At 41.4% G+C, this 21114-nt stretch overlaps 1 protein-coding gene across 19 annotated transcripts in view; it reads left to right on the top strand.

Annotated features, from left to right (window-relative positions):
- The window catches only part of BICD1 (BICD cargo adaptor 1), a 140494-nt gene that overhangs the window by 76896 nt on the left and 42484 nt on the right, over window positions 1-21114 (top strand). For all 19 annotated transcript variants that reach the window (XR_008332454.1, XR_008332455.1, XM_053405996.1 and 16 more), the window contains 3 exons: window positions 11503-11655; window positions 14917-15354; window positions 19359-20450. Coding sequence is in view for 17 of the 19 variants with exons in the window: in XM_053405996.1 (XP_053261971.1) it covers window positions 11503-11655; window positions 14917-15354; window positions 19359-20450 (1683 nt within the window). In the remaining 2 variants the exon portion in view is untranslated. The remainder of the gene's footprint in view (window positions 1-11502; window positions 11656-14916; window positions 15355-19358; window positions 20451-21114) is intronic.

The raw sequence follows: 21114 nt of genomic DNA, 5'->3' as shown, positions 1-21114 counted from the left end.
GCCTGATCTTTGTTCAAAGACTGCTGCAACAGGTCTTCCATCCACCCCATAGAAAAAGCACCCCTGAACAAAGGGGTGCTCCCTCTTTTATTGTTGTTGTTTAGTCGTTTAGTCGTGTCCGACTCTTCGTGACCCCATGGACCAGAGCACGCCAGGCACTTCTGTCTTCCACTGCCTCCCGCAGTTTGGTCAAACTCATGCTGGTAGCTTCGAAAGCACTGTCCAACCATCTCGTCCTCTGTTGTCCCCTTCTCCTTGTGCCCTCCATCTTTCCCAACATCAGGGTCTTTTCCAGGGAGTCTTCTCTTCTCATGAGGTGGCCAAAGTATTGGAGCCTCAGCTTCAGGATCTGTCCTTCCAGTGAGCACTCAGGGCTGATTTCCTTAAGAATGGATAGGTTTGATCTTCTTGCAGTCCATGGGACTCTCAAGAGTCTCCTCCAGCACCATAATTCAAAAGCATCAATTCTTCAGTGATCAGACTTCTTTATGGTCCAGCTGTCCTTCACATATGCAGTCCATCATTTGATGCTACAGCCAATCAGTTATGAACATGCATGGCTGAACCAGTATTCTTTCTGAGCAATGAAAAGCAAGGGGCAACAAATGCAAAGTACTTGTATTTGGAATATAAGGAAAGCTAATTTGTAGTAGTCTGAATTGCTACATACCATAGATGCACACTCTAAATATTTTGATAATAGCAATTTAACTTGAGCATTTCTTCAGCACTGGAGATTGATGTGCACATTTTATGATTAAATGCAAAATCCAGCAGAAACAAAACAAACCTTCCAACCCTTTCAAAAAACCCACCCCCTCTTTCTCAATGCCAATATTTAAATGGTTTAATTATAACCATTCCAACTCTCTCTCCTGGTGATTGGAATTGCAAAATACTCAAGGCATCAAAATAAATACTTGTATAATTTTAGCTCCACCTAATGGGTTATGTTGGTGTTGACAGACACAGACAATCTCCACTATAATATCTAAAAAATGTTTTGCCAATGTATTTTGAAAAATGTCTGGCTGTTGGATATGAGAAATTAAGCTCACTAACACTCTGGAAATGCAGTTCCTCTTGGATTAAAAAAAAATGACTGGTCAACTGAATCTAGTCCTTTCCATTTTCCCTTCCTGTACTATGGCCAACAACGCTCCATCCCTGCTTCTATTATTCTTGTGGCACTTTTTCTTTAGCTGCAGCAATCCCTGAAATGCAGGTATATGCAGGACAGTCTTTGTCCTCCATCTTGGCAGTGAGATTCTAACATGTACATCTCCACGCTCCCTAATGATATCTTGCCTAGCAGCCAGAAGCCATATTCCCTGTTTTCATTTTTAAGACACTTGTGATTGGAGGTTCATAGCCTGATTCTGTGTATGTTTTTTTTGGGAAGGAAGGCTCAGTGAATCCAGTGGGACTTACTCCCAAGTAAGTCTGCGTAGGAGCTCAACATACAATATTGTTACTACTAGTGCTACAAGAGAATATGACATTTTCAGGACACTAGTCTGGTCAAAACATTTAAAGGGCTAAATAGCAAAATCGAATTCCTCAAGGCTGTCACAGTTGCTTGTGTTGGGGGAACGTAAGTTGCTTTCACATGAGGATATCGAATGTCAGCATGTTCTTTAGAAAACTTGAAAGAATCTGTACACATTATGTTTGTTGCTAGTGTGCCAGCTGCACCCGTTCCTTGAGATGTCTGATTTGGCCACAGCAGCACACACCTTAGTTACATCCTGTTTGCATTACTGTAACCTCCTCTAAGTGGGGGCCGCCTTTGAAAACTGCTCAGAAACTTCAACAGGCTCAGAGAGTTGCAGCCAGTTTGCTGACCAGGGCTGGTTATAGGCTTCACTGGCTACTGGTCTGTTTCCAGACACAATTCAATGTTGGTTATGACCTATGAAGCCCTACATGACTCAGGTCCAAGGTATCTGAAAGACCTCATACAAACCTGCCCAGACTCTTGAGATCTTCAGAGGAGGCCCTTCTCTCGGTCCTACCGCCTTCACAGACAAGCTTGGTGGGGACCTTCTCAGTGGCCGCTTCCAGACTCTGTACCTCCCTCCTTGAAGAATTAGACTGGCTCCCTTCTTGTTGTCCTTCTGCTGGCAGGTGAAGACCTTGTTCCAACAGGCTTTGGGGAATTGACTGCTTTTAATGAAAGAGTTGGTGCTGTGCTGGTATTATTGTAATTATTTTAAACATATTTTATAAATGTATATAGTTTTCTATTAATGCTTAATTGTTCTTTAATGATTGTTCTTTCCATGTTTTTAGAGATTCTTATTGAGTCCTGTAAGGGGAAAATACTGTGTGTGTTCGTGCGTATGTATATATTGTTCCAGAAACGAAAATTACATACAGTTACCCTATGAGTTGTAGACAACTAAGTTCTACTGGAAATAGACTTATTGAAATTAAGGTACTGTGAGAGATAAAAAAAAAACCTGGTTCCTTAAGACTTAAAGTCCCAGGATCCTTTAAATAAAATGATCTGGGCAAAACTGGTGAAATATTAAAATGTTATTTATACACACTTGCAAGTGGGGTGACCGAATAGCAGGCACGCCTGGATCAGGAAAAACACAGTTTATAAAGTCCTTTGTCCGGACGAAAGTCCCTCCTCGACACAGCCACGGGAAAAGGCATGCAGAGTTTATAGCATATCACTTCTGCCTTATTAACATACAGTATTAACATCCCACTTCCTATGTTAATCATTGTACAAATATGGTCAAAAGCCCCCTTATATAAATTTATTGATGTATAATCAGTATATTTTTATTGCAAGATTGTCCTAATTACATACGAAGGGACGGGGGTGGCACTGTGGTCTATACCACTGAGCCTCTTGGGCTTGCTGATCAGAAGGTCAGAGGTTTGAATCCCAGTGATGGGCTTAGCTCCCGCTGCTCTGTCTCAGCTCTTGCCAACCTAGCAGTTTGAAAGCATGCCAGTGCAAGCAGATAAATAGGTACCACTGAGGTGGGAAGGTAAATGGCATTTCAGTGGCCTCTGTTTTCCGTCACAGTGTCGCATTGCGCCAGTAGTGCTTTAGTCATGCTGGCCACATGACCCGGAAAGCTGTCTGTGGACAAACGCCGGCTCTCTCGGCCTGAAAGTGAGATGAGCGCCACAACCCTTTGACTGGACTTAACCGTCCAGGGGTCCTTTGGCTTTACCTTTTTACCTTTAATTCCATATGTGTTGACTGCAGGTTTCCTAGTCAGAGGCGGAGCTAGCTGCTCTGGCACCCGGAGCGGCGTACATTCTATGCACCTGGGGGTGGGGCGAGCCATCCACAGGGCGCCGCTGCCCGCGACGAGTGTCCCAGGGGGCGGTGTGGCAATAGCACCCCCCTCAGTGATGACACCTGGGGCAGATTGCACCCCCCGCACCCCCTTCCTCTGCCAGTGGTCCTAGTTACAAAGTGTTAACCATTATTTGTTCCCAATGCAAGCATAAGCTAGTTTCTTATCTGATAAAGCTAAAAAGACAAACCCCAGTTCAACCACCAAATGCCCTAGCTACAGCCCTTGTGGTTACCTTATCAGCTATAAACTATCAAATTCTATGCTCAATGATATCCTAGCAGGCCGCTGCTCTTTTAGACCTTTATGAAAAAGCAAATAAAAGCGTCATTTAAATGAAGAAGCAATGGAAAGGCAAAGAGAAGCAATTTCTAGTTCTATCAGATAATTGCTTAGAAACATAAAAATTGCCAAGCGATACATTGAAGTAAGCATGTCTTAATAAAAAGAATTAATAAAGGTATCCTTAATCTTTAGGGAGACAAGGGAGATAATGAAAAGGCAACATATCTCCCACAGGGAACTGACTGATAGAGGCGTTGGAGCAGAATGTATGCATCTGGGGTCTGCAACATTTGAGCCTGTTTGGATCTTAAGGCCTTATCTCCCTTGAAGTGTAAAAAAGCAGAGTCAGCATGAAGGGGGTGAGAAGTTGAAAAGGTGAAAGGAGTATAGAAAAATGATTGAGGGTTTTGACCAGCAATGTTGATTTCCTGTGTTTTTCTTTGAAAGCTAAGTGATAACACTGCCATCCCTATAAAAGTTGTTAACCTCTGTGAGTAAGTTAATGGGGTCTTCTTCAATGCAATTGCCTTGTCTTAATAAACAGAGTCTTGAACGGTCTTTTACCCTATTCCTAATGTGAAAGCTTGGTTTTTCTTTCACAAAGGTCTAGTAGTTACACTGGGTCTATTCTGAGTAGAACTTAATTGGCCATAACCTTATATGCCTTGATCTTGCCTGGTGGCTGCATACTTGTGTGCATCAATAAAACCGAACCCATCACATGCCTTGAGACACAAGAAGCATCTTATCTGATACATGCAAGCTAGTTGATTTTTTAAAATTATGATAATGATGACAACTGGAATGTTGTGGAGCTGGTGTTGAATCCCTTGCAGCACAATGCAGGTATATGGCCAGAATATAGCCAGCAAGCACTGACCAGTTTCTCAGACAAGATTTATACATTTTTTGTAGAAATGTTTTTGCACAGAGTATTTTTGTTTCTATGTCATAATAATATTTAAAGTGAATCAAACCTCTGGCAGCAGTCACAGCAGATTTATATTGCATGGTTTAGAACTGTGAAAACAGCATAGATGCAGACCAATGATTGGATTAATCTTTTTTTTTTTTTTGAAAGAAATAAAGGGAAATTTTACTTGTTCCCAACTGCACCCTGAAAGCATGACATGGGTGAAATTAAAAATCCATGTAAAGTGTTTAATACTATTGTAATAAACGAAAATCTGCCCTTATTCCCTTATGGGGGACAAAAGAGCCCTTATGTAGGTTCTCCATAAGTTGGAGAAAAAAACAGAAGCCAACCAGAGATATTGAGAAGCAAAGCAGCTTGTAAGCCTGATCTTTATTGAACTGTTGCAACAGGGTGCTCCCCTCACAGGCAAGAGAGCAGAGGAGGACCCAGAACAAAGGTGTACCTCCCCTTATATTGTTGTTGTTGTTTAGTCGTTTAGTCGTGTCCGACTCTTCGTAACCCCATGGACCAGAGCACGCCAGGCACTTCTGTCTTCCACTGTCTCCCGCAATTTGGTCAGACTCATGTTTGTAGCTTCGAGAACACTGTCAAACCATCTCATCCTCTGTTGTCCCCTTCTCCTTGTGCCCTCAATCTTTCCCAACATCAGGGTCTTTTCCAGGGAGTCTTCTCTTCTCATGAGGTGGCCAAAGTATTGGAGCCTCAGCTTCACGATCTGTCCTTCCAGTGAGCACTCAGGGCTAATTTCCTTAAGAATGGATGCGTTTGATCTTCTTGCAGTCCATGGGACTCTCAAGAGTCTCCTCCAGCACCATAATTCAAAAGCATCAATTCGGCAATCAGCCTTCTTTATGGTCCAGCTCTCACTTCCATACATCACTACTGGGAAAACCATAGTTTTTACTATACGGACCTTTGTTGGCAAGGTGATGTCTCTGCTTTTTAAGATGCTGTCTAGGTTTGTCATCGCTTTTCTCCCAAGATCTGCAACTCTGCTCATTTGACTTCACTCTCCAGGATGTCTGGCTCAAGGTCAGCAACCACACTACCTGGGGTGTACGAGCCATCCATATCTTTCTGGTATAATTCCTCTGTGTATTCTTGCCACCTCTTCTTGATGTCTTCTGCTTCTGTTAGGTCCTTACCACTTTTGTCCTTTATTATGGTAATCTTTGTACGAAATGTTCCTTTCATATCTCCAATTTTCTTGAACAGATCTCTGGTTCTTCCCATTCTGTTGTTTTCCTCTATTTCTTTGCATTGCTCGTTTAAGAAGGCCTTCTTGTCTCTCCTTGCTATTTTTTGGAAATCTGCATTCAATTTCCTGTATCTTTCACTATCTCCCTCGCATTTTGCTTGCCTTCTCTCCTCCGCTATTTGTAAGGCCTCATTGGACAGCCACTTTGCTTTCTTGCATTTCTTTTTCATTGGGATGGTTTTCGTTGCTGCCTCCTGTATAATGTTGCAAGCCTCCATCCATAGTTCTTCAGGCACTCTGTCCACCAAATCTAAATCCTTAAACCTGTTCGTCACTTCCACTGTGTATTCATAAGGGATTTGACTTAGATTGTATCTTACCGGCCGAGTGGTTTTTCCTACTTTCTTCAGTTTAAGCTTGAATTTTGCTATAAGAAGCTGATGATCTGAGCCACAGTCCGCTCCAGGTCTTGTTTTTGCTGACTGTATAGAGCTTCTCCATCTTTGGCTGCAGAGAATATAATCAATCTGATTTCGATGCTGCCCATCTGGTGATGTCCATGTGTAGAGTCGTCTCTTGTGTTGTTGGAAAAGAGTGTTTGTGATGACCAGCTTGTTCTCTTGGCAGAACTCTTATTAGCCTTTGCCCTGCTTCGTTTTGAACTCCAAGGCCAAACTTGCCAGTTCCTTTTATCTCTTGACTCCCTACTTTAGCATTCCAATCCCCTATAATGAGAAGAACATCCTTCTTTGGTGTCAATTCTACAAGGTGTTGTAAGTCTTCATAGAATTGGTCAATTTCAGTTTCTTCAGCACCAGTGGTTGGTGCATAAACTTGGATTACTGTGATGTTAAAAGGTCTGCCTTGGATTCGTATCGAGATCATTCTATCATTTTTGAGATTGCATCCCAATACAGCTTTTGCCACTCTTTTGTTGACTATGAGGGCCACTCCATTTCTTTTACAGGATTATTGTAGTATAGACATTTTAAATTGCCCACCTTGGAGTCCAAGAGCACCCCCAGATACATCATATCTACATCACAGAAAGGGTGGGCTAAAGCAGAAATCTGAGTGGGTTCTTTACCTCATAATCTGAGTGGGTTGTTTACCTCCTGTCTGGCAAGTTACCTGTTAATGTTTACTGGATTGATACCCTGGGGAGCCTGGCCAGTCTTTTGTAATGATAAGTACTTAGTTCCTGAGCCAGGTCACAGGCTCACCCTATTCATACACAGACATACCCTTAAGACAGGATTTGTGAAGGAAAAGACAATGGGGAGGCTCCTTCATTTGACCTTACAGAAAACACCTGGTAAGTCTGGGAGTCAAAATGGCTCCATGGCTGCTCTCCTGTGCAGCTTCAGACATGTGGCCTATATATCTATGTACGCGTTTGCTTGGTACATTTATGAATCTTTATTATATACATAAGACCTTAATTTATTTATTTCACTATTATTTTTATCATTTTTTTCTTTTCATAATAATAATTGCATAAATCAAAACAAGAGACTAGACTCTGTCCTCAGGGATGAGACATGCAAGGGAAGGGAGTAGAGAGGAGGAAATGTAAATTGTTTTAATATCATATTTTAAATTGCTGTAAAATGCCCTGAGACCTTATGGTGAAGGGTGGTTAATAAATCATATTATTATGAATATATGAATAAGAGATGAGAGTTTTAGAATGTCAGACTGATGGGTGAGATTTTAGCAAGTATTTAAATCTGTTTAAGACCAAACTGATACAGCACTGGTGTTTCAACTGATTAGAAATTGCGCAAACTGGCAGCATCTTTTGGTGTCCGCCTGCTGTCTAATTTTAGTTTGTAAACTCATTGGGGCAGGGACCTTTCTGCTACACTCTAAGAGCCTCCATGTGTATGAACTTCACACATGACACTTAAAACATGTTGCTATTTATATGAGTCATCTGTGAACTGCCTTGATGATGTATCTAAGTTACTTTGAGCCCAGGAATCCACATCCATAATAATTCAGTCTGAAACAATAACATAATTACTGCAGGGTAGAGGAAACATTCAGATTTGAAGCAATTAATGTGATAATGATTTATCAGCATGAAACCATGGACATGCTTAATCCTAATGCCCTAATAAGTAGTTCCCAATGGGTGGTCTGAAGACCGCAAGGCTCTGTGGCACCAGCCACATAACAAAAACTACTATAGAGATTTTCAAAAGTAGGGGGTCCATGGCTTGGCATTTGAAAAATAGTGTCCACAGTGTTTAGCTAATTGAGAACCACTTCCCTAATTCATTCACATCCTTTAAAGACTAAAAATATTGGGGTCTTCTAAAAGGGTGTAAGGTTCACAAAGTTAAAAAGATTTAAAGATATATTTATTGTTTTAAAAGCTTAAACATTCCATCAGGATGGACCATCAGATTACCATTCTTTTTATAATAATAATAATAATTTATTATTTATACCCCGCCCATCTGGCTGGGTTTCCCCAGCCACTCTAGGCAGCTTCCAACTGAATATTAAAAACAGTACAGCATCAAACATTAAAAACTTCCCTAAAGAGGGCTGCCTTCAGATGACTTTTAAAAGTAAAATAGTTGTTTATTGCTTTGACATCTGCTGGGAGGGCGTTCCACAGGGCAGGCGCCACTACCGAGAAGGCCCTCTGCCTGGTTCCCTGTAACCTTACTTCTCGCAATGAGGGAACCGCCAGAAGGCCCTCGGCGCTGGATCTCAGTGTCCGGGCTGAACGATGGGGATGGAGACGCTCCTTCAGATATACTGGGCTGAGGCCGTTTAGGGCTTTCAAGGTCAGCACCAACACTTTGAATTGTGCTCGGAAACCTACTGGGAGCCAATGCAGATCTCTCAGAACCGGTGTTATGTGGTCCCGGTGGCCACTCCCAGTCACCAGTCTAGCTGCTGCATTCTGGATTAATTGCAGTTTCCGGGTCACCTTCAAAGGTAGCCCCACGTAGAGCGCGTTGCAGTAGTCCAAGCGGGAGATAACTAGAGCATGCACCACTCTGGCAAGACAGGTAGGGTCTCAGCCTGCGTACCAGGTGGAGCTGGTAGACAGCTGCCCTGGACACAGAATTAACCTGTGCCTCTATGGACAGCTGTGAGCCCAAAATGACTCCCAGGCTGCGCACCTGGTCCTTCAGGGGCACAGTTACCCCATTCAGGACCAGGGAATCCCCCACACCCGCCCGCCCCCTGTCCCCCAAAAACAGTACTTCTGTCTTGTCAGGATTCAACCTCAATCTGTTAGCCACCATCTATCCTCCAACCGCCTCCAGGCACTCACACAGGACCTTCACCGCCTTCACTGGTTCTGATTTAAAGGAGAGGTAGAGCTGGGTGTCATCCGCATACTGATGAACACCCAGCCCAAACCCCCTGATGATCTCTCCCAGCGGCTTCATATAGATATTAAAAAGCATGGGGGAGAGGGCGGAACCCTGAGGCACCCCACAAGTGAGAGCCCAGGGGTCTGAACACTCATCAAGTGTCATAAATCCCTAGATTAATTTACACCACAATAACATCTCTGTCTGACAGGAGGAAATCTGCTCCTTTAGGGCAAGTTAAGTTTTCATGGAAAGGTTTTCACAAGGTCAACCTCTGTAATGCCAATCGCTATCAATTATTGCAGCCCAGGAGTCAGGAAGTCTGATATTTAAATTCATGTCACAAAGAAGAGTAAGCCAAAGAGAGCTACACTGTGCTACACTCCCAAATCCAGTTGTGAACGAAAGAAAAGGGTGCAATGTCCTGTCATGCTTACATCACTCTGGACAGCATTGGTGATACTTTGGAGCAGCAATATTTTGGCCTTTGAAAAATAGTTTATGCCCTTGCTGTCTTTGGAGTCATCTTGTAGTCTTCCCTGGACAGTGTCCTACTTGCTGTTGTTGGCTGTTTGCATGAAGCAAGAATACATTTTTCTCTTGAGAAATAGGCCCACATATATCATTAGAAAAGAAGTAAGTTTTCTTCCAGTGTTTGTGCTTGATATTTTGCAAGAGGCTTTTACTTTTACACTGGGACACAAATTGCTAGGCTCTGGAACTTGCATTCCTTTGTCAAGGTTGTTAGTAGTTATCTCTGCAGGACAGACTTCATTGCTCATTGTTCTGCTTTAAACCCTTAGAGGAGTGAAAGAACACTTAGTAATTGTATTTAATTCCATCCTTTATTCAGTAAATGAAAGTAATGAGATTCTAAAAACTGTGAGAAGGGGGAGGAGGTGATTTTTTCAGCTCAAGAGAAAAGTTTAATCAGGGCTATATTGCTTGTTTTTCCTTCCACCTTTACTTATTTGTGGAGTTTGAGTGGCATTATAAATAGCAGGCATGTCTGGTTGAACAGATTTTTATGTATATGTTAAGTTTACCATTACTGGTTTGCTGGTGTTGTAAGAAAACAACTTTTCCCTTTTCCCTTATGGGTTGCTCAAGAGCCCATATAGAGTCTTTTTGTAGGTTGTAGGAATACGTTGGAATGAAGACAGACACGTGGATGGTGTTTTTGAGAGCGTCTTCTGAGTTCCTTTTTAAAACCCACGCGTCTCTCTTTTTATTGAATGTTACCAAGCATAGCCACTGGTATGCTAGTGGCTGATTGGTTAAAATACAAACAAAGAGGCTGGTTCCTTATTGGATAACATAGGTATAAGGCGGGATTACACAAGTCCATTAATCTCTAATACTTCAAAGGATATGGAAGAGCTGGACATTAGACAGGTATATAAGCTTTTAATCCACTTAGACTAAAGATTGATTATAATATGACTAAAGCAATTACTAATGTTATGATTATAATATAAGAACACCTAATTAATTATACACTGAAGGAAAGCAGATCATTGTAAACTTAATGTGACCTGAGTAAAAAAGAGTGGAATGTAAAGAATGGAATTTGTGTGGCTGGCACATCTTTACACAGCGTGTATGTGGGAGAGAAGCAGAGGAAGATTATAAGGAAGACTTTTAGTGTTTTCAAAAGCCAAGAAAAGAAGCTATGAAAAGTTTCCCAGAATGCCACAGAAAAAGAACCAGTGTTTTACTATACTGGCACATAAAGAGAACATCTCTTCAGTAGGTTCTCTATCAGTAGGAGAAAATAACAGAGGCCAGCCAGAGAATATTGAGAAGCAAAGCAGCTAGTAAGCCTGATCTTTATTAATTGTTGCAACAGAGTGCTCACAACCACACGCAGGAGGCAGGAGGGACCCAGAACAGTGGTGTGCAAATTCTTATATAGATATCTGAAATTGCCTCGCTCAAGACACACCCCCCCAATACATCATACATACATCACAGAAGGGGCGGTCTACAGCAGAAATCTGAATGTGTTGTTTTTCTCCTGTCTGCCAAGCTACCTGATAATGGATCACTGATTGCATTACCTGGGCCATTTGGCCGCTTTTTTGTGATGATAACTACTTAATTACTGAATCCAGATCACAGGCTCACCCTATTCATACACAAACACACCCTTAAGACAGGATTTGTGAACAAAGAGACAATGGGGAAGCTTTTCCATTTCCTTCCTCGCAGAGAAATATTTGAGGTGGCTGAAAGAGTCAAAATGGCTTTAGGACTGTTTTCCTGTACTGTTTCCAGACATGTGGTTTATATATTTATGTATGTGTTTGCCTTGTACAGTTATGAACATTTATTTTATATATATAAGACATTAAAATTCCTATAACACTGGAAATGAAACAATGACAATATATTTCATTTCTTTCTCCTTTTCAGAGCAATGAAATGGCAGAGCTGCAGAGAATTCGGATGAAAGATGAGATAAGAGAATACAAGTTCAGAGAGGCAAGACTCCTTCAGGACTATACAGAACTTGAAGAAGAAAACATTACATTGCAAAAGTTGGTTTCCACGCTGAAACAGAACCAGGTGAGCACTAACTAGATTTTCAGAAACAGGTTGCAAAAGGAACAACACCAAGATCTGAATTACATACCATTTTTGAATACAGTATACATTCATTACCAGATAATGGGAGCAAGCAACAGAAGACACTGTTGAAGGTGGTTTGCCAGAAAACATGCTTTGCATGCAGAGGGTTCCAAGTTCAGTGCCTGGCATCTCTTGGTTTAAAAGGGCATTTATATAGTTGGGCTGGAAGCAACTTTATTTCTTAATTTTATTACCATACATTTGTATGGTCATAGTGCTGCTGCAAACCCACATTTGGCCAGCCTGCAACTCAGCGGTAAGTTCTGACCCACCAGCTGAAGACCAGTAACTTAGTTGACCAGTGCCACAAAATCATGTTAATGGTTTAAACTACGGAATAAAATGTACTGTAAGTGGTGGATGCTGAACCCACAGAAAAGAGTAATCTGATTACTCCACATGATTAGATTGCAGTCTATCATGTGACAGCTCTGCTCCATTAAGAGATTTTAAAATGCCATGAGTTGTGAGCTAGGTGTATAGTGGTGCATTTGGCTAAATGTTTTGATGTCAATTTAGCAGTTGCTAGCTCCAGCCCCCCCCCCTTTGTGAAGCATTATTAAGCCTTAGGGTCAGGCTCTGAAGATGGGTGGGGAGTTGGCTGCCAAGCCAATTGGGCCAGAAGCTTATGCAGGGTCCAAGGAAGGAAGCAGTTGTTTGTGAGAGAACATTTCCAAAACTGAAGGGAGTCTCAGAAGCAATCTGTGATATTGCATGCTTGTGGGTCTGATGTTCAAAGCAATAAAGTCAAAATCCCATTGGGGACTCGCAAGCACTTACACTTGCCTAAAATAGCTCTTTGGAATCCAGACTATATTTAGAAGTAATTGCTATCCAACATTATTCTACCCTATAAACACAAATAGCAGATTGTAAGCAGAGGCTGTGTTTCATTTTCTTTCTTTCTTTTTGTAAAAATGGACAATTTCTAATCACTTTTGTTTTTTTGTTATGCAGAAAATTGCTCCCATTTTCAGCAAAAAAAAAATTCACTGCTAATTATACCATAGATAAAGAGCTGATTAACTTCTGAGATTGCTCATTATATAGTAATTGTGTTACTTGAATAGTATATAAATATATGCTGTATCTTTAACAAAGGAATTAATTTATGTTTCTGCTAACAGTTTCAGCCAACTGTCTCTCATTATAAATGAATATTGATCAGCTTGACTAGTGATTTTGGACATGTAGTTTCCAGGGAACATTTATATATTTCTATGCCATCTTTCAAACCTTTACTGAGGCATCTGATCAAGACCTGCATTTTAAAATGAGCTTAAAAGATATATTTGCAAATGCTTGTATGTTTGATGCCAGGTGGCAGCTGTTTATCTTCCTGCTCAAGGGCCCCCCTGATTTATAGTAGTAGAAGGAGACATGTTTCTCAAAGTTGTAAAAGGAAATTACAGGCTAGGAGCAAAAGGTCATACTGACCATACATATTACAGAATACAATCAAGCTGCAAAAAAACTAATTAAGAGTTAAAATAATACCAGGTGCCTCCCATTAGACTTGAGCCACATTTTCATAAGGTTAAAGGGCAAGAGCTAGTAGGAACAGCAGCTGGCTTGGAAGGGGGGTGTAAATTTAAGGGGTTGCTTTTGGAAACTTTTTTACTAAGTTCCTTTTCTTCTAAAAAGCTATATATGTTAATGTATGAAATATGTTGGCTTAATGTAATTATGCAAAGGATTTAGAAAGTAAGAAATGTTAGATTCTTATTTCATTGATGGTGTGTGAGAAGGTGAACCCAAGATCTCTTAAAACCATGTGCCATCTGTTTTAGCCATCTGTTTTGGAGTGAATAGGGCAATAGGGTAATAGGGCAGTAGGGCAAAAGGTGAAATGTTAATTAAGGTGCCTTGTCGAGGTAAATGTAAGATATATGGCTACTTGTCTGCCATTTATGGATAGAAGGAAATATAGCTCTTTGTCTCCCATAAAAGGTAGTAGGAAATGGGTGTATCTTTTATGATTGGTTCTAGCAAACAGCCAATAGGAATTTCAACCAGGCTGATTGGACAGAGGCAGCCAAAGGAGGAGCAAGGGGGCTGGGCTGAGGAAATGTAAGTGCTGGCCAACAGGGCTGGAGTGGGCAGAGCTTTTGGTAACCATATACCACTGTGCCTATCATTTATTTGTCTGATAAATAAATTATTATTTTAATTTCTCTATTGCTGCATTGAATATTTCATTCCAGCTAAGCGTTAACCAAAAGCAGGGTGCTACATTACCTTCTCACAATTTTATTTTGCTGTGTCTGCTTTTATTCATAACATTTTATTTAACCAATTTTTTTATTTAATCATTCTTAACATACACAAAAAGATTGACAAAATAAGTCATATGTATGTCTCAATTAGTATTTTCATTAAAACCTTTTGCTCAGTTGCTTTTGTTACACCATTTTCCTTAAAAAAACAACAACTTACCTGATGTGTTTTTGAGCAATTTTCTCTCTGTGTTCCCTGAATTCATGTTTTTATGTAGTGAACATATATTTTTCATTTGTGTCTTTAAAGTTAAAAAAAAAATGGTTATAGAGTCATAGTATCATAGAATTGTAGAGATGGAAGGGACTATGACGGTCATCCAGTCCAACCCCCAGCAATGCAGGAATCGTTTTGCCCAACGTTGGGCTGAAACCCACAAATCTGAGATTAAGAGTCTCATGCTCTACAGATTTGAGTTAATACATTTTTCCATATATGTCTGTAAGCCTTGGGCTAAGCAATATGTATAAGCACCTGAAACATCTTGGATTTTCTGTTAAATTACAAAAAAATACTTTGTCACATTTGATGGTACAAAATCAATACATTTTAGTTAAGAGGTAAATTTCATGAAATATGCCTGATAATATTTATTCTGAAAAACTGTTAACCTCCCACTGACTTGGTTTGCACTACATAATCATCATTATGAAAGATGTAACATATAACAAACTAATGATAGAATTACAATGGTTTCAGGGCATCTTTCTACTGACCAGTTTATATAGTCAGTAGAATCTGAGTCCTTTCTCCATCCAACAATTTTAAGTACGTATGTTCAGTCTTTCTTCTCTCTCTCTCTCTCTCTCTCTCTCTCTCTCTCTCTCTTTGGTACCTTAGTTTAACAGATGCAGCAAATGGCAGGTTGTTTGTAAATCCAACTTTTAGTATTTTGAATGTTCTTTATCTTACCTAATTCAGGTTGAATATGAAGGCCTGAAACACGAGATAAAACGATTTGAGGAAGAAACTGTATTGCTTAATAGCCAGCTAGAAGATGCCATCCGGTTAAAGGAGATTGCGGAGCATCAGCTAGAGGAAGCCCTGGAGACGTTAAAGAATGAGAGAGAGCAAAAGAACAATCTGAGGAAGGAACTCTCCCAGTATATCAATCTAAATGATAGCATGTATAATAACCATATTAATATCTCGGTAGATGGATTAAAGTTTGGAGAGGATGGGAACGAACCTAATAATGATGACAAAATGAATGGACACATTCATGGACCCCACATGAAAATGAATGGTGACTTTCGGACTCCCACAGTTAGGAAAGCAGAATCACTGCACCCAGTCTCAGATCTCTTCAGTGAGCTCAACATCTCTGAAATGCAAAAACTGAAACAGCAGCTCATGCAGGTAACATTTGACATGGACCATTAAAAAGGGAGTTTCGTATAATGTACCAGATATTGGGCCCAACTACATTTTGCATCCACACGGTGGGAGGGTGCTTTGTAGTTCTGGTAACCGCATAGGAGAAAGAATTCCACCAGATGTGCTTTTTCCCATTATAGTGACAGAAAAAATGACAGATGCAGAATTTTATGTTCTGTGCTGCTTTGACAAGCCTATGCCTCCCTGTTTTATCTTGCCTTCCTTTTTATTCTCCTCTCCTGTGCCTAAGTTTTCTTCAACTATATATACTATATATACCTCTGCATCTACAGTTTCCTCCTATGCTGCATCTACTGTTTCCTCCTAAAGGTAAAGGTAAAGGTACCCCTGCCCGTAAGGGCCAGTCTTGACAGACTCTAGGGTTGTGCGCTCATCTCACTCTAGAGGCCGGGAGCCAGCGCTGTCCGCAGACACTTCCGGGTCACGTGGCCAGCGTGACGAAGCTGCTCCGGCGAACCGGCACCAGAGCAGCACACGGAACACCGTTTACATTCCCACCAGAAAGCGGTACCTATTTATCTACTTGCACTTAATTGTGCTTTCGAACTGCTAGGTGGGCAGGAGCTGGGACCGAACGACGGGAGCTCACCCCGCCGCGGGGATTCGAACCGCCGACCATGCGATCGGCAAGTCCTAGGCACTGCGGTTTTACCCACAGCGCCACCCGTGTCCCTCACTGTTTCCTCCTATGTGCATACAATTCCTTACTTCCTTTAACTATCCTGATCCTCAGGCAGCCTCCCTGGATTCTTCTCCTGTGCAATCCTGTCCCTCCATTCCACCTACTTATAGCCTAACATTGCAGATACATATATTTATAGAGTTAGGATAAAGTTTGCTTTTTTACATACAGTTTAAATTATTTTTCCATAGAAGCAGATGAGTTTCAAGTTATAAGTTTATGGGTGCTAGACACTCTTAAATTTCCAGTGTTACAACTGGGAAATAGCTAGACCAGCCAGACCAGTGTGTATTAGAGTTACTGGTATTTGTATTAGGACACACCTGTGTGTATTAAGCTGTGTGTTGGACACCTAATTTCTGTAATAGCTAATTAAGCTAGACTTAATTCCTCTGGAATTAGCTAATTAAGCAAGGCTAACTTCCTCAAGGGACGCGGGTGGCGCTATGGTCTAAACCACAGAGCCTAGGGCTTGCCGACCAGAAGGTCAGTGGTTCGAATCCCTGTGGCAGGGTTAGCTCCCTAGCAGTTTGAAAGCATGTCAAAGTGCAAGTAGATAAAATTGGTACCGCTCCAGCAAGAAGGTAAAAGGCGTTTCCATGCGCTGCTCTGGTTTGCCAGAAGCGGCTTAGTCATGCTGGCCACATGACCTGGAAGCTGTCTGCAGACAAACGCCAGCTCCCTCATCCTATAGAGTGAGATGTGCGCCACAACCCCAGAGTCGTCCGCGACTGAACCTAATGGTCAGGGGTACCTTACCTTTACCTTTAACTTCCTCATAAGGTGATAGCCTGTGGATGGGCCGTTAAGAAGCCAACAGAGCATCCAAATAACTTTGAGATTGGGGGTGGCATGGAACAAGATAGATTACTATTTTATAGTAGATTGTTTGTCAGTACAAGGCCTATATAGCTTATGTATGACAACAGTAATACAGATGTATTACCTATCAAGATTATTGCCTAGAGCCAGGAACACTGTTCCTAATTATCTCTCTTCCTAATTATATATTCACCTAACATTTCCATAAATTACTATCCTTTATGTGTCATGGGGTTTGAAATAATAATGGCCACCATCTACTAAACTAATTAGGTTTGGTTTTATTACATCTCATCAAACAGTTGCACCACTCATACTTGATAGAGCTCATTTGCTGCTGTTCTTTTCTTAAAAAAAAATAACAATACACTGCTAGTCTAATGGCATTTCCCCCTCAAATTGCTATTAAAATATATCTAAAGTATTTGGAATGGTGTGCATATCTCAACTAAAATTATCCAGGTTTGGTGGAAAATATTGTTGCCTATGACTGGTGACACAAATATTGGCTTATTTGTGTTGGGTTGGAATAAACGACAGACGAGTAGCAAGTGTCATGTGGGAGGCACCTCTCAAGTAAGTCTCGAGGAGTCTCTTTTATTCAATATTACAGCATTGCCACGTATGTGCTGGTTGCTGATTGGTTAACACAAGTACAAAGCAAAGGTGACTCGGAAACTACAACTAATCCAGAATGCGGCAGCTAGACTGGTGACTGGGGGCGGCCGCCGAGACCATATAACACCGGTCTTGAAAGACCTACATTGGCTCCCAGTACGTTTCCGAGCACAATTCAAAGTGCTGGTGTTGACCTTTAAAGCCCTAAATGGCCTCGGCCCAGTATACCTGAAGGAGCGTCTCCACCCCCATCGTTCTGCCCGGACGCTGAGGTCCAGCGCCGAGGGCCTTCTGGCGGTTCCCTCATTGCGAGAAGCAAAGCTACAGGGAACCAGGCAGAGGGCCTTCTCGGTAGTGGCGCCTGCCCTGTGGAACGCCCTCCCATCAGATGTCAAAGCGATAAATAACTACCTGACATTCAGAAGGCATCTTAAGGCAGCCCTGTTCAGGGAAGTTTTTAATCTGTGATATTTTAGTGTATTTTTGGTTTCTATGGAAGCCGCCCAGAGTGGCTGGGGAAACCCAGCCAGATGGGCGGGGTACAAATAATAAATTATTATTATTATTATTATTATATAGGCATTAATCACCAATAGATTAAAGGCTGGGAAAGGGAACACAGAACTAGACAGGCATGAAAACCTCCTAATTAAAGTATAACTAGTGATTAATATACCAAGACTTAAACCATTACATTCCAGTAGATGTGGTCAACTATGCATTAAGAACAGGTCAGAGTATAATGTTTTCATGAACTCAATATTAACTGAACATTCTGGGATGATGAGGGAATGTCTTAGTATAAGAACAGTTTGTGCAGCATCATGTACAGAAGCAAAGCTTAGAAGCAAGGCTTCCCATCATGCCACAGTCATGTGCAGAAGCCAATATTCCTATCATATTTGCATGCCCCATTAAACCATAATTGGAAACAAACTATGGTTTCACATGAACGAGCAGCATGCAAATGCACACTGCCCAGAAAGGGTCTCATGCTGCTCCCTTTCTGGTGGACAAAGCAAGCTGCAGGCCAACATGTTGTGTCATCCGAATCTGGGCTCAAGAAACTGGAAGCAGTTAATAAGGAGGATATAAACCACAAGCCTGGATTCAGACAACACAAGCCAGATTCTTGCTTATTTTGTGCATGGTGCAACTGCAGCAAGAGTGAGAGAGGAGCATTGTGGCAGCTTTTGAGTAGTGTGCGCCAGCAGTGCTGCTTGCTCACGTAGCTATAGTTTAATATGATACCTTAACTGGGCCCATGAACACAGAACATGAGAAGGAATTGTTTATTTACTTTTGCTAGCACAATACCAATTGCTTTATAAATAACAGGAACGAGAAAAACCACCATCACCACCATAATAACCAGCAAAGGTACAGGTTAAGACATTGTTTCTCTGGCATTTTAAATGAAATTATTTTTTTAGGTCTGATTGACAAGGAAGCTATATTTTAAGCACTGAAGCGAAGTCATCCATTTTGCTGTCTTAATTGACTTTGAAGTTGTGATGTATCTGGAAGGTGCTTTTCTTGTTTTTTAACTTGTGCTTTTTTGTTGTGCTATTATTTTAGTGTATTTTTTAATTGTGAACTGACCTAGGATGTATTTTTATGAAGGGCATCATACAAATGCCTTAAATAAATAAATTGCAACTTTCTTGCAAAATTTAAGATACTGTGTGATTTCTTAGGAGGAGGAACTTTCTGACCTCAGCAGTAGCTGAGGTGCCAGTTCCTAGGCTCAGTCTTTTTAAGATACCGATGGGTACTGAGCAGTTATTTTTGCACCCAGGTTCTTTTTTGAGACATTAACATTTTTCTCGCTGGGTTATTGCAGGTGGAGCGCGAGAAAGCTATTCTCCTGGCTAATCTTCAGGAGTCACAGACCCAGCTGGAACACACAAAGGGGGCACTTACTGAGCAACATGAACGGGTCCACAGGCTCACTGAGCATGTCAACGCTATGAGGGGTTTACAAAGCAACAAAGAATTGAAGGAGTTAGATTTTGAGAAAGGCCGGGATTCTGGGGAAGAAACCCATGACTATGAAGTGGACATCAATGGCTTGGAGATTCTAGAGTGCAAATACAAAGTAGCTGTCACGGAGGTGATTGACCTCAAAGCTGAAATAAAGGCCTTGAAGGAGAAATACAATAAATGTGTTGAAAACTACACCGAAGAAAAGGCGAAGTATGAGAGCAGGATCCAGATATATGATGAGCAGGTGACAAACCTGGAAAAGTCAACTAAGGATAGCCACGAGAAAATGATGCAGATGGAAAAAGACTTGCAAAGAATTACAGGTGTTGCAAATGAGAACCACAATACACTCAACACAGCCCAGGATGAGCTGGTGACTTTCAGTGAGGAGCTGGCTCAGCTCTATCACCATGTGTGTTTGTGTAACAACGAAACTCCTAATAGGGTTATGCTAGATTATTACAGGCAAAGCAGAGTTACTAGAAGTGGGAGCCTCAAGGGACCTGATGACCCAAGGGGGCTTCTGTCCCCACGGCTGGCTAGGAGAGGGATGGCATCTCCAATAGAAGTGAGGACACCGACTGAGCAGATTTCAAGGGAGAGTGCAGAAGCCAACAAAGAGCAAAGTCCAACAAAGACACCCACAATTTCTCCAGTCATCACAGCCCCCCCTTCCTCCCCAGTTTCCGACACTAGTGACATTCGCAAAGAACCGATGAATATTTACAACCTGAATGCCATAATAAGGGACCAAATCAAGCACTTGCAGAAGGCTGTAGATCGGTCGCTGCAGCTGTCCCGGCAGCGTGCAGCAGCCCGTGAACTAGTACCTATGATCGATAAGGACAAGGAGGCCTTAATGGAAGAAATACTGAAATTGAAGTCCCTGCTGAGTACGAAACGAGAGCAGATAGCGACCCTAAGGGCTGTGTTGAAAGCCAACAAGCAGGTAAGCTGTTAACTGCCCATCTGCCATTAGAAAGGTTGTTGTTGTTGTTGTTTAGTCGTTTAGTTGTGTCTGACTCTTCGTGACCCCATGGACCAGAGCACGCCAGGCACTCCTGTCTTCCACTTCCTTTCGCAGTTGTTCAAACTCATGCTCTCTCACATAATTTATTTTATTTTAGGTACTCTTAACCCAAAATTACTTTAAAAGAACAGTTTAATTAATTTATTGCAACAGTGAACTTATTTCACTTAGTTTTTATTGAACAAATTTGAGCATTCTACATAATAATAAATGTGGCATACACTCAAGATTGCATTGAATCCCAGAGGCCTAGGGAACCAATCATATTTTGCTTTTACATGGGGTCAGCTCAGACCTTCTCAAAACTTCAAACAAGCTCATTTTTCTCTGTCCCTCATCTTTCATGTAATCCCAATTCCTTTCCTCCTTGTCTTGTTCAAGCAAACAATAGTTTGACATTATATGCAAGTTTGGGATTGGAAGTTGCTTCAAACAAACTATAGTGAGGCTTGAATGTAATAGCAAACTATAAACGAGGAGACAAAGGAAGGAACTGGAGCTTATGGGTGGAGGAGGCTGCTTGAACCTGTGGCATACTCCCGTTCAGGGCATTAAATCCGAACCAACTCATAGTGTCCAAAAA

Source organism: Podarcis raffonei, chromosome 10, assembly GCF_027172205.1.
Source record: "Podarcis raffonei isolate rPodRaf1 chromosome 10, rPodRaf1.pri, whole genome shotgun sequence".
NCBI lineage: Eukaryota > Metazoa > Chordata > Lepidosauria > Squamata > Lacertidae > Podarcis > Podarcis raffonei.
Note: the sequence above shows the minus strand (reverse complement) of the source record. Positions and strands in the feature narration are given on the sequence as shown.